This window comes from Rhinatrema bivittatum, chromosome 1 (genome assembly GCF_901001135.1).
Source record: "Rhinatrema bivittatum chromosome 1, aRhiBiv1.1, whole genome shotgun sequence".
Lineage (NCBI taxonomy): Eukaryota > Metazoa > Chordata > Amphibia > Gymnophiona > Rhinatrematidae > Rhinatrema > Rhinatrema bivittatum.
Window position 1 is genome coordinate 717652265 of NC_042615.1, and position 17134 is coordinate 717669398.

At 44.9% G+C, this 17134-nt stretch overlaps 1 protein-coding gene across 5 annotated transcripts in view; it reads left to right on the forward strand.

Moving 5' to 3' along the window:
* PDE4D (phosphodiesterase 4D) overlaps positions 1-17134 on the forward strand; it is a 1438018-nt gene that overhangs the window by 970666 nt on the left and 450218 nt on the right. For all 5 annotated transcript variants that reach the window (XM_029576715.1, XM_029576676.1, XM_029576694.1 and 2 more), the window contains exon 2: positions 6654-6845. In XM_029576715.1, the coding sequence (XP_029432575.1) occupies positions 6654-6845 (192 nt within the window). The remainder of the gene's footprint in view (positions 1-6653; positions 6846-17134) is intronic.

Genomic DNA, 17134 nt, shown 5'->3' on the forward strand with positions numbered 1-17134 from the left:
CCCATAAGGACGCTCGCAAGCATGCCTATATGCCCACATGACCTATGAATGTCCAACAATCCATGCACTCCACTCCCAGCATGCAGAACCAGCAAAGAGAACACAGTTCGTGACAACAAACACATCAAAAAGGTCCCGGACACACATACCCTTCAAAGACATTGGACTTCCACCACCCAGTCCTCTGAATCACGTCACTGGACAAACCCGAGCTGGCCGCTGAAGTTGCAGCTCTAATTCTGAATGAAATATCCCAAATTGACTCTCATCCAAACGAAGAGCAGATAACCCCGATTGCAACATGATCTCAAACTGATATTTGGTCAATGGCCGAAGATCATAGAGAACTAAAAATCTCAAGCAACCCGTCAGCTGAATCCTACTAAAAGAAATGGAATTAGCAACAGTATAAGTAAGTGAACTTGGAAATGCTAGCAAAACCACTGACGTGCCCTTAACCCCTTCATCAGTTTCAGACCTGGGAACATAAAGGATAAGAGAATTGCTACAAAGGTCAATGCTGGGTTAATAAACCCGAAGATTCTGCCCATTAGTAGCCCTAGCCATGTGCTCATTAATGCATTTAGCTTTAGTACTTGCACTTTTTGGAGGCTTTCAGAACAGCCTACATTTGTACTGTGACACGCAAATACCCGACAACACATCCTATAAGTGGAGCAAAATGTCATGTGTAATGGGCAGTTGCCCATCCAGCTCCCACACCACCCCTCTGGACCAGCCCAGTAACAAGCGATGGACCAAGAATTGTCCCATCGGAAATCCCCAACTGTGGACATGCATAAAAAAGGAAAATCCCAGGAACTGTCTAGAAACCGCAATCTTTGAAGCCCCCTCAACCTTTGCTTTCTCAATAAACTGCAACAAGAAGATATCACGGACAGGGTCCCACCTCCAACCCAAGTTACAAGAAAAGACTCCACCTTGTCAGCTCCTTTTAAGTAACCCGTTTATGTAGAAGGGGCTAAAAATACTCAGAGCAGCTTCCATGCTTCCGGGAACCAAATTTCCGTAGGAAAGGAGGTACAGACACTCCGATCAGATCCATCGCTGGGTCATGTTTCTGGAATAGGGCCAACTTGCAACAAGAAAGAGAATCAGCCAAAATGTTAGTTTCATCCCGAACATGACGTGCCCAAGCAGTGGGCAGTGGACAGTGGAGTGCCTCAGGGATCTGTATTGGGACCTTTACTTTTCAATATATTTATAAATGATCTGGAAAGAAATATGACGAGTGAGGTAATCAAATTTGCAGATGATACAAAATTGTTCAGAATAGTTAAATCACAAGCAGATTGTGATAAATTGCAGGAAGAACTTGTGAGACTGGAAAATTGGGCATCGAAATGGCATATGAAATTTAATGTGGATAAGTGCAAGGTGATGCATACAGGGAAAAATAACCCATGCTATACTTACAAAATGTTAGGTTCCCTATTAGGTGCTACCACCCAAGAAAGAGATCTAGGCGTCATAGTGGATAACACATTGAAATCGTTGGTTCAGTGTGCTGCGGCAGTCAAAAAAGCAAACAGATTGTTGGGAATTATTAGGAAGGGAATGGTGAATAAAACGGAAAATGTTATAATGCCTCTGTATCACTCCATGGTGAGACCCCACCTTGAATACTGTGTACAATTCTGGTTGCCGCATCTCAAAAAAGACATAATTGCGATGGAGAAGGTACAGAGAAGGGCGATCAAAATGATAAGGGGAATGGAACAGCTCCCCTATGAGGAAAGACTAAAGAGGTTAGGACATTTCAGCTTGGAGAAGAAATGACTGAGAGGGGAAATGATAGAGGTGTTTAAAATCATGAGAGGTCTAGAACGGGTAGATGTGAATCAGTTATTTAGTCTTTCAGATAATAGAAAGACTAGGGGGCACTCCATGAAGTTAGCATGTGGCACATTTAAAACAAATCGGAGAAAGTTCTGCTTCACTCAACGCACAATTAAACTCTGGAATTTGTTGCCAGAGGACATGGTTAGTTCAGTTAGTATAGCTGTGTTTAAAAAAGGATTGGATAAGTTCTTGCAGGAGAAGTCCATTACCTGCTATTAATTAAGTTGACTTAAAAAATAGCCACTGCTATTATTAGCAACGGTAACATGAAATAGACTTCGTTTTTGGGTACTTGCCAGGTTCTTATGGCCTGGATTGGCCACTGTTGGAAACAGGATGCTGGGCTTGATGGACCCTTGGTCTGACCCAGTATGGCATGTTCTTATGTTCACATTCAACTCCATACAACGGAGGACAAACTCACATACAAAATCAGAGACCTTTAAGCATTTTGCAGCTCTCTTATTGATAGCCTCAACCACACCTCGGTTATCACACTAAAAAATCACTTTTTATCCCCAACAATTCCAAAAAGGTAATATTTTTTGTTGTGCCAACTGACTTCCACTCTTCTGGCCATGATGCAGCACACCAGGCTCCTTGACAGTAAGTGCCAAAGCAAAGTGATGCCACAATGTCCGTATAAAGCTCCAAGTCATGATTTGATACAGTGCTAGATTGCCAGAGTGAAAGACCATTGAATTTTTCCAAGAACCAATCCCAAATAATCAAATCATCTCAAATCCTTCGCATAATCCGAATACGATGATTGCTATTCTTCACATCAGATATCACGAACGACAACCTGCACAGGAAAACCCTCGCCTTGGGAATAACCCGACAGGCAAAATTCAAACAACCTACTAAAGATTGTACTTATTGCAAGGTCAGCTTTTTACAGTGTAGGGCTTTTCCAACCATTTCCTTCAAACCTTCAACTTTCTCAAAGGGTAAACGCAAAATCATTGCAATTGAATATTCAATCCCCAGAAAAACTAACCGAGTGCAAGGCCCCTCCATTTTCCCCACCACAATAGGGATACCAAAACTGGCAGTAATCTTCAAAAAGCATTTCAACACATCAGTACAAGCACTCGAACCCTCCCAGCCCACAAACAGAAAATCATCTAAATAATGAACAATATTCGACGACCCAGACTGTTGTTTCACAACCCAATGAGCAAAGGTACTGAATGCCTCGAAGTATGCACATGAAATGGAACACATCATAGGCATAGATTTGTTAAAGTAATAAAAATAATTGAATCAAAAACCCAAAAGCGGAAACTCTACGGAGGCACCGGCAAGAGCTGAAAGCAGACTCAATATCCACCTTAGCCACCAATGCACCCGGGCCACTACGCTGAACCAACCGAACCGCCGAACCAAAAGAAGCATATCTCACCGCACAAAGCTCCTGTGGAATAAAATCATTCACAGACCTACCTTCAGGAAATGACAAATTATGAATCAATCAAAATTTTCCAGGCTCTTTTTTTGGGACCACCGACAAAGGTGTCAAAACCATATCTTAAAAAGGTGGTTCCAAAAAGAGCCTGCAATTCGTACCAACCCAATTCCACCATGCAACTTATCGAGAACCATATTTGCCATCTTCGGTACCGAAGGACAATTCCTTCTCCCTCCCACTCTAACCGGTCCCCTAAAAGGAATCAGAAAACCATACTCAAACCCACGGAGCAAAAGAAGCACAACATCCAACTTCGGATAAACATCCAACCAAGGCAACAGCCCAGCTACCTGCACTGGAGTAGGAGCCCGCTCAAAAGACTTCCCAACAGCTCCATCACCCAATAACTTGACACATTTGGAGACTGGGTGACTGGCCCCGCAACTAGAACACACATGTCAGAATTTGCAGTCTGGGAAGTTACAAGCCGATCGATTGAAATGCCAGCAAACATCACATGGACCAGTTCCAGTTTGACCCACACCAGCTGACGCGGGACCCGCTCAAAAGGGGTCCCATTTGATCCACTAGCTACCCCAACCACGTTACCCACCAAAGCGGCAGGGACCTTACTATTCATCTGTGTCAGCTAGAGGCAGACATCCCATGTACCCCAAGACATGAACTTGTTCTGTTCCATACGGTTGTGAAAATTCTCATCATAATTGAGTCAAGACCAACCCTCATACTCTTTACTAACAGCCAGAATAGCATCAGCATAAGCCAACAAAGACCCATACTGAGTACTGTCATGATGACCCACAATGCTAGCTAAGCGCAAGAAGGACCAAATCCAATTGAGAATGTTATGCACTACCTTTTTCTAAGTCCCAGGAAAACACTCCATTTCCTCTCTTCTTCTTCTCTTTTCTCTTTCCTCTCCGACCTTCCAGCAAATGAAAGATATCTGTATACTTCCTCTGCCAGATCTTCTTCCTAAGGGACCTAGGTACCTCCTCCCACAATTCTGAGAAAGTTACCAAAGTCGGTGCCCCCCTCTATCAACCACTTTTTCTCCTGGCCCTGTACCACCTGCTGACGAATCATGCAAAGAACTTGGGAGGAAGATGAAGACAACAAGGAATCAGAACTCAACCTATCACACTTCTTCCTATGCTTAGACATATCACCCTCTTAATTCTTGAAGACTCACCAGACTTATCAACAGTGGAAGGATATTCAGCCACAAATGTCATACCCGCTGATGAACCCACAGCAGTAGGAGCTGAGATAGACTGAGTCAAACCCACATCCACCCCAAGTGAGATACCAGTCACCTCACCCTGTCGCGCAGTGTTCGGTTCAGCCTCCCTCGTAGTCTGGATCGAAGGGCATGTAACATTAGCCACCACTGACACTGGATCATTCTGCCATCCTTCTTCTCAAGAGAGACCTGGACCATCAGCAGGTTCTTGTGCAGTCTGAGTCTGTGAAGAAAAAGAAGCAGCCGAAGCAGCCGACCAAACAACCCTGCCTCCCAAAGCCCCACAAGCCACCCTAGAAGCACAGGAAGGTAACCCCAGCCCAAAGGATAGCCAGGAGAAGGCCACCATATACCCTGTCCAGAAGGGCCAAACAGGACCCCCATATCGAAACCAGATGCCAATAACCAACCGGGCTACCCCAGCTACTGCTGACTGAAGAAGGCAACCTCCCTTGGAAACACGCCCCTGACCAAGGCACAGTGGGACACTCCCCAGGAATATAATGGCTCAAACTGTCCCAAAAACCCCTTCCATTCATGCTTTGACCCACAACCCCCATACCCCAATCTGCAGCAGATCCAGCACCAGGAAAGACAGCCCATCCATCTCCCATCATTGCCTCAACATTGGGACATTAAATCACCCATTCAGGCCACACACTGCCCAGCCCCCCTTGTCCTGCATCAGCAGTACTACCCACACAAACCCCTGAGGCTCATCCCTCTGCAGGGGTAGGCAAAGAGACACCAGGTTCAACAACAAAAGGTAATCCTGTCTGACCCACAGCAGAGGCAGCAGCCCCGGATCGCTGCGACTCCACAGCCACACCACCAAACCCCACCTCAACAGCCCCCCCCCCCTTTACGAGGAGGAAAAAGAGCGGGCCCGGACACAGCCCACACCGCTTCAGTGGCTGCAGCTTCCCCCTCCCCCTCCCCCAGGAAGGCAAGCCAGGACCGTGGCTATGAGCGCGAGAACCAGCTCCATGACCTCCTGACATGCCTCGGGAATTTCCACCCTCCCCGCTCAGACATGCCAGCCAGACTGAATCTCCTCCCCTGCTGGACGTGCCGGCCAGCGCACACACCAAAAGCATCCCAGACTCAGCGACAGGCCTCGATGGGCTGCTGGCACCACCACTTGCCAGACTGCTGTCGCCAGCATCAGCCACCTCCACCACTAGCCCCGCACCAACCTCCGGCTCTGCCGTTGCCGCCTCCTCGGACTCCATAGCTCTTCACGGACAGAAAAAGAAACCCCCCCATCAGCTACCAAATGCAGTGAAGTCAAAAAAGGATGCGGCGGCAGAAAAACCATGGCAGGCAAGAATGCTTGTCTGCTGCATCTAACCAGCAAATGCCCGACTCCTCCCCTTCCCTATAAGCTCTGCGCCCCGGGAGCCAATCGGCTCTCGCACCCCAAGCAGTTTGAATTCAAACCACAATGGTCCACTAGCCTAACAGACTGGAATCTCCAGTCAACCACCACCCTCATAGCCGCCCCCCCCCCCTCCCCGGCCTGCTCATGAAGTGAGCCTGGCCCCATATTACTACGGGCAAGTCAGTACAAGACCTGCCTGCCTATCCAGTTGTTCGGTAGATGAATATTAATTCATTGAAAACAGCAAAGTGGTCAATCTCAGACTGATACATATTTAGATATGCAAACTTTTGCAGCTGCTAAGGTTTCTTTCTCAGGCAAATCTGACCTTAGTAGACCCTGGTTACCATTTAACTTACTGGTTTTCTTTCATGTTGTATAATTTTAGCAGGATAGCATAGTACTCTTGTTAATTGAATTTGCATAAGGTAATCCTGAAAAAGATTTGAATTGCCTAATTAAGGCAAAGGCAAAAAAAATCCTTCTCTTAAAAAAAAAAAAAGTTAAACAATTGATCTGAACTTTTCTCCATTTCATTTTTTGTTTGCTTTTGATTAGTAAGTACCTTTCCAACACTAGAAATGCACCTGTGATTGAACAGCTATAGGTTTTCTCACTGTTTACATTTCCAAGTTGATGAATTTTACACCCTTTTTGTTTTTGAAACATGCATGGCTTATGTAAAAGAGAACATTTGGACACACGCAAATATGTACTGTTTTGTTTTGTTGCAGCTTTGATGTGGACAATGGCACATCTTCGGGACGGAGTCCCTTGGATCCCATGACAAGCCCTGGATCAGGGCTCATTCTACAAGCTAACTTTGTCCATAGTCAACGCAGGGAATCCTTCCTGTACAGGTCAGATAGCGACTATGACCTGTCTCCAAAGTCCATGTCCAGGAACTCCTCCATTGCCAGTGACATGTAAGTACAAAAAAAAGAAAACCCAAACCTAAAATGTAATGATGATTTCAGGAATTTGTTGTTCAGAGACTGCAGAAAATGATTTTTTTGTTACCATTTGGAGTTTAAAACAGGGCTTCCCAAACTTTTAGCCAATGTTGACCCCATTTTAGTACTTGAAAACTCACATGACCTATAAATTGGGGGGGGGGGGGGCGGGAGACGGTCCACTTTCAACAATCACTTCACTTTCACCCTCCCCCCCCACTCCAGCTGCTCTCCTTTTTCAACCTCCATTCCCTCTCTCCTTCCCATCTGCCAAATAAAAATACAAACCCAGCTCCTGTCGCCTCCCTAGTCTATCCTCTCGCCCTCTCTGGCCCTTTTTGCATCTCTCAGCTGATCCCTTCTCACTCCAAAGTCCTTCTTATAACCCCTCAACTGATCCTGTGTCATTCCCTCCCTCTCACCCCATCCTCATTCTCTTCCTCATTTTCATCTGCATCCCCTCGCATCTCCCAGCCTCACCTCCTCCCCTGCAAGCCTCTTCTCACATCACCCAGCTCCTCTCTTTCATCCCCCAATCAATCCTTTGTCATTCCCTCTCTCTCTCACCCTCTGCCCGCCCCACTTCTCGACAAACCGTCTCCATATGATCTTCCTTCTGAAACGCTCTGACAGCTAATCCAACCCTGAAATTCCTTCTATATCTGTCCCTTCCTTCAAACATCCCTCTGGCCAGCATCAGCAACAACATTTTCCTTTGGTTCCTGGGTCAATGATTAGTAACAGCTGGTAGGAAGAGAGGGGCAAGCAGTTGACATGGGCAGCGTTTTCTCTTGAGAAGGTTCAGTGATGGGTGAGGTAAATCTCATCCAGTCTGTGAGCACTTCGCCTTCCTCTCCCCTCATAGCTGGTCCTCGGCTGTTCAAGTGGCATTGGCATTATTAATGAAAGTTAGTGCAGGGCCTGTGCACCAGTGCAAGCTTACAGACCCTGCAGTGGCCCCCATCCTGCTTTGTGCAAGGCTTCCTGTTCCATAGAAACTCAAAGCTGGAGCCACTGCAGGGCCTGTGAGTGTGGGCTGGCTCACAGGCCCCAAGCTGACTTCCATTATTAATGCTGCTGGTGCCTGAAGACCACTGCAGGCTCAGGCACTTGTGACCCCCATTTGGGGTCATGACCTCCAGTTTGGGAAGCCCTGGTCTAGAAATACGATGATTGTAAGTTTAAATTGTTTTTAATATGTTTTTATTACATGTTGAACTGCAATTTATGCTATGCACCCTGGTGTAGAAGTGGCATATTTCCAAGGCTATATAATTTGCTTCATAAAATTGAGTATTTTTGTATACTTGTTTATGCTGTCTTTTCTAAAATTATATTTCTAATCCAGCCAAGAAACAGATTGGCTTATGAATTGCATTTATATAATATTTAAGCACCAACTGTGGACTCATTTTTAGAGGTTATGTTGAGCATTTTTTTTTATTCTTTCCATATTAAATCTTAATTCTTCAGACCCAGTTTAACATTTTAAGATGCAATCCAAATATCTAAACATATTTTATAAGAAATAGATTGCTCCTTATTCTGCTGTGTAATCTTTATGGGACCAATATTGAAATGCTACTTATCCGGATAAGTTACAGCCGCTGAGTATCTGGGCTATGTTCAGTGGCTGCCACTTAGCTGGATGAGTATTTATCCGGCTAAGTAGATAGCCGGATATCTTGGGGGGCAGGCAATGAGCAGATTGAGGCTGGGCAGCTTATCTAGGTATCTTAACCAGATAAGTGCACAGATGTGCTGCTGAATATTAGGGATGTGAATCGTGTCCTCGATCGTCTTAACGATCGATTTCGGCTGGGAGGGGGAGGGAATCGTATTGTTGCCGTTTGGGGGGGTAAAATATCGTGAAAAATCGTTAAAAAATCGAAAAATCGAAAAACCGGCACATTAAAACCCCCTAAAACCCACCCCCGACCCTTTAAATTAAATCCCCCACCCAAATAACTTAAATAACCTGCGGGTCCAGCGGCGGTCCGGAACGGCAGCGGTCCGGAACGGGCTCCTGCTCCTGCATCTTGTCGTCTTCGGCCGGCGCCATTTTCCAAAATGGCGCCGAAAAATGGCGGCGGCCATAGACGAAAAAGATTGGACGGCAGGAGGTCCTTCCGGACCCCCGCTGGACTTTTGGCAAGTCTCGTGGGGGTCAGGAGGCCCCCCACAAGCTGGCCAAAAGTTCCTGGAGGTCCAGCGGGGGTCAGGGAGCGATTTCCCGCCGCGAATCGTTTTCGTACGGAAAATGGCGCCAGCAGGAGATCGACTGCAGGAGGTCGTTCAGCGAGGCGCCGGAACCCTCGCTGAACGACCTCCTGCAGTCGATCTCCTGCCGGCGCCATTTTCCGTACGAAAACGATTTGCGGCGGGAAATCGCTCCCTGACCCCCGCTGGACCTCCAGGAACTTTTGGCCAGCTTGTGGGGGGCCTCCTGACCCCCACGAGACTTGCCAAAAGTCCAGCGGGGGTCCGGAAGGACCTCCTGCCGTCCAATCTTTTTCGTCTATGGCCGCCGCCATTTTTCGGCGCCATTTTGGAAAATGGCGCCGGCCGAAGACGACAAGATGCAGGAGCAGGAGCCCGTTCCGGACCGCTGCCGTTCCGGACCGCCGCTGGACCCGCAGGTTATTTAAGTTATTTGGGGGGGGTTCGGGAGGGTGGGGGATTTAATTTAAAGGGTCGGGGGTGGGTTTTAGGGGGTTTTAGTGTGCCGGCTCACGATTCTAACGATTTATAACGATAAATCGTTAGAATCTGTATTGTATTGTGTTCCATAACGGTTTAAGACGATATTAAAATTATCGGACGATAATTTTAATCGTCCTAAAACGATTCACATCCCTACTGAATATCCTTTCTACGTTCCCCGGATAAGCTATATCTGGATAACTTAGATAACCGGATATCTTTGAATACTGGGCCCTCTTTGTTATAGATGCCTCATTCAGCTCTTCTGAATTAATGCTATGAGATTTTTTTCTACTACCCTTTTATTAAAGTAGTGTTTTCTCATATTTCCTCTTAACCTTTCTCCCTCCAACTTCATATCATAAGCCCTTGTCCTTGAACTCTTTACTAGGAAATCTTTCCCCTTCCTGGGATTTGTTGAATCCTGTAAATTATTTGTATGTTTCTGTTTATATGCCTCTTCCTTCCTTTCTTCCACTTATGCATGTCTCAAGCCTTTCTTTCTAGGGTCTTTGCTGCAGGACCGTTATGATTTTTTTGTAACCCTTCTCTGAACCGCTCTCATGCTTTTGAGGTCCTTACAAAGATGCAGCCTCCAGAAGTGAACCCAATACTCAAGCTGGGATCTCACTAGACACCTGTGCAAGGGCATTATTACATCCTGTTCCCTCTTAATGACACTGTTTACTTATGTAATAGGGCATACTGGTAACTTTCCCTCTTGCTTTATTCCATGGATTGCTTACCTTCAGGTCATCTGAAATTATGCCTAGGTCTCTTCCTTATTCAAATGCTTCCAGCTCTTGTCCTTTTAAATAATGTGGCGCTAGTAGAGTTTTGCACTCCAAATGCAGGAGTTTTACTCTTTTTTTAAACACTGAAACTTATTTTCCAAACCCTTGGCCACTCTCTCAAATTTTTCAAGTTCCCTTTCATTATTTCACTACTTCTGGTGTATCTCCAATTACAGCAAACATAAATTTCCCTCTACACCCTCTGAAATGCTGCTAATAAAGATATTGAAGAAATAAAAGTCCTATACCAGACTCTAAAGTAGCCCGCTAGTCCCTTCATCTTCACCTGAGTGGAGACCTTGTGTGCTCTGTTGCTCAATCACCCAGTTTACTACTTTCTGTCCTAGTTCCATACCATCCAATGGGTTTAAGAGTCTTTCCTGTGGAAGTCCAGAAAGACAACTACTACACTATTTTTATCAACTCTTTAAAGAACTTAGGTGTATCTGAAATTATCTTGCCTTTAGGTATCCATTCTGTCTGGTGTCCTGTAATCCACTTGTATCAAGGTGCTGCACTGTCCTTTTCTTTAATGTAATCTACATATTTTTGCCCACTACTTCAGCTGAGTCAATGGGTCCGTAGTTGCTCACCTCCTCCTCATCCAGCTTTTGAGCAGTGGGACCACATCTGCTCTTCTTCATTTACTTTCGAAGCTTTCATGTCTCCAAGCACAAGTTGAAGAGGATGCAGTTGGCACTCTCCTGATCGCTCAGTATCTTGGAGTATGCTCTGTCAGGTCCTGTTGCCTTATCCACTCTAATTTGTGTTTGTACTTCCTCCTTTGTGAACAGTTTTTATGTTCATTTGATATATATTAAGGCCTTTTCCTGTCTTAGATCTATCACATTCCCTTCTATAAATACAGAGGAAAATAACTTATTTAAGATTTAGGACTTCTGTCAGTCCTCTTTGCAATATCCCACTTTCTCCCTTTATCTTACCTACCTATCTTACCTTTGGTTTTATCTCTCCTTTATCTATCTAAAATGGTTTTATCTCTTCCTTTTCATTACAGAATTTTTTTCCTTTACTTGGGCCTTTGCTTATCTAACTGTCCCCTCAGCCTCCCAGAGTTTTTCTGATAATTGTCTTTTTCCTTTTTTTTTGTATTTTTTTAAATGCTAATCTCTTTGCTTTCACCATTTCTGCTCTTCTTCAAGAACTATATCGATCTTTTTCCTTTTCGCTTTGTTAGTCAATTCTCTAGAGAGATTCGTTGCCTTCTCATTGCTCCAGTTTTATTAATGACCAAAGTTTCTCCATACCCTTCAGCTCTCAGATTCCTGATAGGGCTTCCTCAACACTATCACGTATCTTTTGAAGTCAGCTCTCCTGAAGTATAGGATCCTAGTCTTAGTAACGTCCAGTTGAAGTCCAAGTTTAAAGTTTAACCACACAATTATAAAGATCACTAGACTCTAAAATTTCCCTTGCCCTGAGGTCAATGATCATTATGCTGCCTCCATTTTCAGTTCCAGATCCAAGAACCCACACCCCAAGGCAAAAGGACTGGTGACTGTAAAATTGGCCCCAGTAAAGTTCAGCAATCAGCCTGAATTGGGGTTACAGAAATTTTGGTAACATTTGGGTGGGAATGATATAGGATTTTGTCCTGACCCCTTGTGGCAGAAGCAGTAAGGAGGAGATAGTTATTGCTTTTTTTGATTATATATATATCTAAAACACAATAATCAGGCAATATGTGTCACTAACCGGTGCTTAATTTATACTAAAAAAAAAAAACCCACTCTAAATAGAGTGGGACAAAAGCACTTTCATTACAAACTAAAAGAATATATGTAAGAAAAAATGTTTTATTACAAACATATTTGTTTAATCATACATATATATCAAGCATCAAATAGAAAAATCTGCATAACCCTAATACATACAGCTCTAATGATACACTTGACATAATATAAAGGACAGTAAACAACATATTTATGTCTCACAACATAACAGTCATTTTATATTTTACCCCAAATATTCCATTCATTCTGTATGTTACCCAAATCCTATTAAGGTGTATCCCACAATATAACATTCATTCAATATGTGATCCAAATATTTGCAAAAAAGGGGGGTGTCGTGTAACGGTGTATTAGCATTCTATACAATAGCAACCTATCAATACTGATGTTTTAGACCAAGATGTTCCTCTTGAATGAGTAATTACAAAATCCCATTGCAATGAAGGTGTTCCTCATATATGCTGTTAAATTATCCCGACAAGGCCCTTGTTTTGCCAAACTGGACACCCCAAAATTACTTATCAGGCTACCTCCAAGTTATTATAGGGGGAACCTAAAGATCTAGCTGAGATTAAGAAGCATGTAGATTTAATAAATGACTTGCCTCTGATAGAAGACTCGTAAATGCACTGACCGGGTAAACCGCTACAATCTCTGGCATTTACATAATATGTTGCATCTTGAAACTTCCATCCGCGCACAGGAAATGTGTGCATCTTCTCCAAATGTAAAAATACTGACTAAATATGAAAATAAGCTCAGCGGCACAACTGTGTTCGCCCTAAATGCTTTACTTCCACAGTGTACTCACTTCTAAAGGATCGAAATTGACAGGGGCCGACCAATGGCACCGATAGCCCCTGTCACATGGTAAGGGCAAAGGGCCATTGGCGCCATTTTGATTAGTGGCAGCCGACGGCCCGAGAGGGGGAGATCGCTCCCAGGACCCCGCTGGACCACCAGGGTCTCTCAGTAAGTCTTTGGGGATCAGGAGGGTGGGGGTTGCAATTAAATTTGAAGGGTTTGGGTGGGTTTGGGGTTTGTTTTTAATGTGCCCTTTCTCCCCCCCTTCCCCCCTGAAAATGAATATAAAACCACACAAAATTTTGTGGGTTTTCTTATCGTTTTGTTGTCCCCCCGAAATGCGATGAAATTGGAAATATTGTCTCTATTTCCTATTTCGTCCCTACTATATATATCTATATATAGATATACACACACACACACACACACACACATATATATATATATATCAAATACATAGTACATACAAAAAATAATCAAAAAAGGCAATAACTATCCCCTCCTTACCACTCTGCTATAAGGGTTCAGGACATACACACACACACACATATATATGTGTGTGTCTTCATTGTGTCTTTATCCACCCTGGCTTGATTCTCTGGATCTTGACCTCTTGCCTGCATGCTGCCTGAATCTGATCCCTTGCCTTGGCCTGACCACTCTAGCTAGCTGCCTTCCCTGATGTTGGCCTGTCTCTAACTCCGTTAGTTTGCTTCCTGCCCTGACCTCACTGTGCCTTTGGACTTTAGTTACTTTCACCACTCTAGAGACCCACCTTTGTCCTGTTGGCTGCCAGAACCCAAGGGCTCAACCTGTGAGAGAATTGTTTGGTAAAGGTGAAGCTCCAGACTGTCCCACTAGTGGGTGTGTTCGCCAGCTGCTGGCGTAGGCCTTGTGGGTTCGCCTTTGAGGCTGCATCAACTTAGTTGCAGCAGAAAAGGCTCACACATCCATTGTCATTCACAGTTTGCTTAAGCCATGAGCTTAGCGGTGTCACCTCCGGCCTTCACTATCATCGGCTTAGCACACCAGTTCCAACAGCAGCAGAATCAACTTAATGGGTGCTCTGGCTTTGACTCCGGCACCTATCATGTGGCCTGCTACTCCCACACTACACCTACCTCTGCCTTTGAGGTATAATGAAGATCCACTAAAACATAGAGGCTTCCTCAACCAATGTCTGATGCAATTTGAATTGCAGGCATCCATATTTCCAGTAGACTGAATCAAAGTGACATATTCTTTCCTTGTTGGATGGTTTTGCTCTGGCGTGAGCCTCACCTTTTTGGGAAAGGGATGATCCAATCATGGGGGGACCTGGCATGCTTCCTACAAGAATTCCGGCAAATATTCAATGAGCCCAGTCTCACAGCTTCCAAGGCATCTGAACTCCTACAGATTAGGCAAGGATCCCAGTCTGTGGGGAGAGTACACGATGCACTTCCACACTCCGGTCTCTGAACTTGAATGGGGCAGTGACAGCCTGATTACAATTTTCCAACCAGGACACTCAGAGCACATAAAAGATGAGCTGGCTGCCCAGGATCTGCTGGATACCTTGGAAGGCCGATTAGCCTAGCCATATGCCTAGACTTGAAGTTCCAGGAATGGGTTAGAGAAAGAGGCTCAGCTCGCTTCCCTGTCCACTTCCCCCTGAATTTCCAGCATCCTAAAATCTCCCACTGTTCTCCGGAGCTGTGACCTGCACAAGTAGAAGCCATGCAAGTGGATCACTTTAACCTGTCAGCAGAGGAGAAGCAGAGATGCCAAAATCTGAACCTGTGCTTATACTGTTCAGCATCTGGGCATTTTGCAAGTCACTGCCTGAATAAACTGGGAAACTCAAGGATTTAGGCCTGGTAGGAGTGGCCACCTTAAGTCATCTAGTCTCAGTATGCTCATCTCTTGGGGACATCCTTATTGATGCTCTTATCTTTCTGGATACCAATGCTAGGGACAGCTTTATCTATGAGGCTCCAGTCCAACACTGCAGCATTCTGGCTGTTAGCTTGGACACCCCGCTCTCATTCTCCATTTATGAAGAATGCTTTCCCAAACATATTATAAAAGCCAAAGTACCACTGACCATGCAGACAGAAATCCTGCATGGAGAGCAAATCAGCCTCTAATTGTTGCCCAAAGCAATCAATGCAATTATCTTGGACCTACCATGGTACATGCTACATCAGCCCTACATTCACTGGATCATGTTGCAAATCGCCAGATGGAACCCTAGCTGTTATGAGCATTGCTTTGCCAAAGTCTCACCTGTGGTGCCTGTGGCCTCCCAGATCTGCCAGACCTCCCAGATCTGGCACCACAGTATACCGAGTTTGCAGATGTTTTTATCAAACCGCAGGTGAAGGTCCTGCGGTCTCATCGTTCCTATGATTGTGCCATAGACTTGGCCCCTGGCAAGATTCCACCCAGAGGCTTCATTTGCCCCTCTTCCTCACCTGCAGGGGCTAGATTATTTTTTTGTAGGGAAGAAGGATGGATCCTTATGTCCCTGCATTGATTATCATGGTCTTAACTCTATTACCAAGAAGAATTGCTATCCCCTTCCCTTGATCTCTGAGCTCTTTGACTGCCTTTGGGATGCACAAATATTTACCAAACTGGACCTTTAGGAGGACATACAACCTGATCTGAATTCAAGAGGACGATGAGTGGAAGACCAGCTTTAACACCCATGATGAACATTATGAATACCTAGTGATGCCTTTCAGATTCTGCAATGCCCTTGCAGTCTTTCAGTTTTTGGTAAATGACATCTTCCAGGACCTTCTCTACTCCCATGTGGTATTTTACCTGTATGATATTCTAGTCTTCTGACAGTTGTTGTCAGAACACTGACATCATGTAAAACAGGTCCTCCAGTGACTCCATGAGCATCACCTCTATGCTAAGTTGGAAAAGTGGACCTTGAAACAGGAAGAACTTTCCTTCTTGGAATATATTATGTCTTTCCATGCCCTCTGTATGGACCCAGATAAATTAAAAGACATACTGCAGTGGCTTCAGCCTGTGTACCTTAAAGTGCTGCAGTATTTCCTTTGGTTCGCAAATTACTATAGGCAATTTATCCAGAATTACTCCTCCTTGGTGGCCCTTCTCAAAGCCCTAAGTAAAAAGGGGTTGGACACCAAGAACTAGACCATGGATGCTATCCAAGCTTTTGAGCATTTCAAAGAGGAGTTTACACCATCCAGATCTGTCCAAGCCATTCACCCTGGAGGTAGATGCATCTATCCTCCTGCAGCATAACCATAATGGTGCACTGCTCTTGCTTGTCAAAGAAATTCTTTATGGCAGAGAAGAATTATACTATTGGAGATCGAGCACTGCTAGCAGTCAAGTTAGCCTTGGAAGAATGACGACACCTGCTGGAAGGAGCAAAGCACCCACTAACTTTCTATATGGATCACAAGAACCTAGAGCATCTATTGCAAGTGTGGAGACGGAACCTTCGGCAAGCCTGTTAGTCACTGTTTTTTAATCGATTTAATTGAGTTGTGATACCATCCCACTGAGAACGGTCAAGCCGATTCCCTTTCGTAATCCTTTGATATTGAGCGCTGTCTGGAATCCCCTTGGCATATCATCAACCCTGCAAATTTTATGGTTGCTGCCACATTTACAGTTCTTCCTGGGAAGACTGTGGTTCCCCAGCACCTAGGACAGAATGTTATTCAGTGGGCTGATGACTCCTGCAGAGCACCCAGGTATCACCCAAACCATGGAATTAGTTTTCTGATGCTATTGATATCCTCAGATGAAGACTAACATGAAGCATTATGTAGAGTTATGCCCCACATGTGCCATGAATAAAAATGTGCGAGCACGACCTTGGAAGTTGTTACAGCTGCTGCCAGCCCCCAAGAAACCCTGAACCATTTGGCCACTGACTTTGTCACAGACCTTTCCCTCTCTGGCGGCAATACCGCCAAATGGGTGGTAGTCTATACATTTTCTAAGATGGTTCATTTCATGCCTCTTCCAGGACTCCCATGCACATCTGAACTGGCTAAACTCTTTGTCCAACCCATCTTCTGTCTGCATGGACTTCCTCTTCACATCCTCTCAGACCGGGGGTGGGGTGGGGGGGTGGGGGTTCAGTTCACAGCCCACTACTGGAAAGTTTTGTGCAGGAAGTTTGGCATTACATTGGATTTCACCTCAACTTACCACACCCAGAGCAATGGAC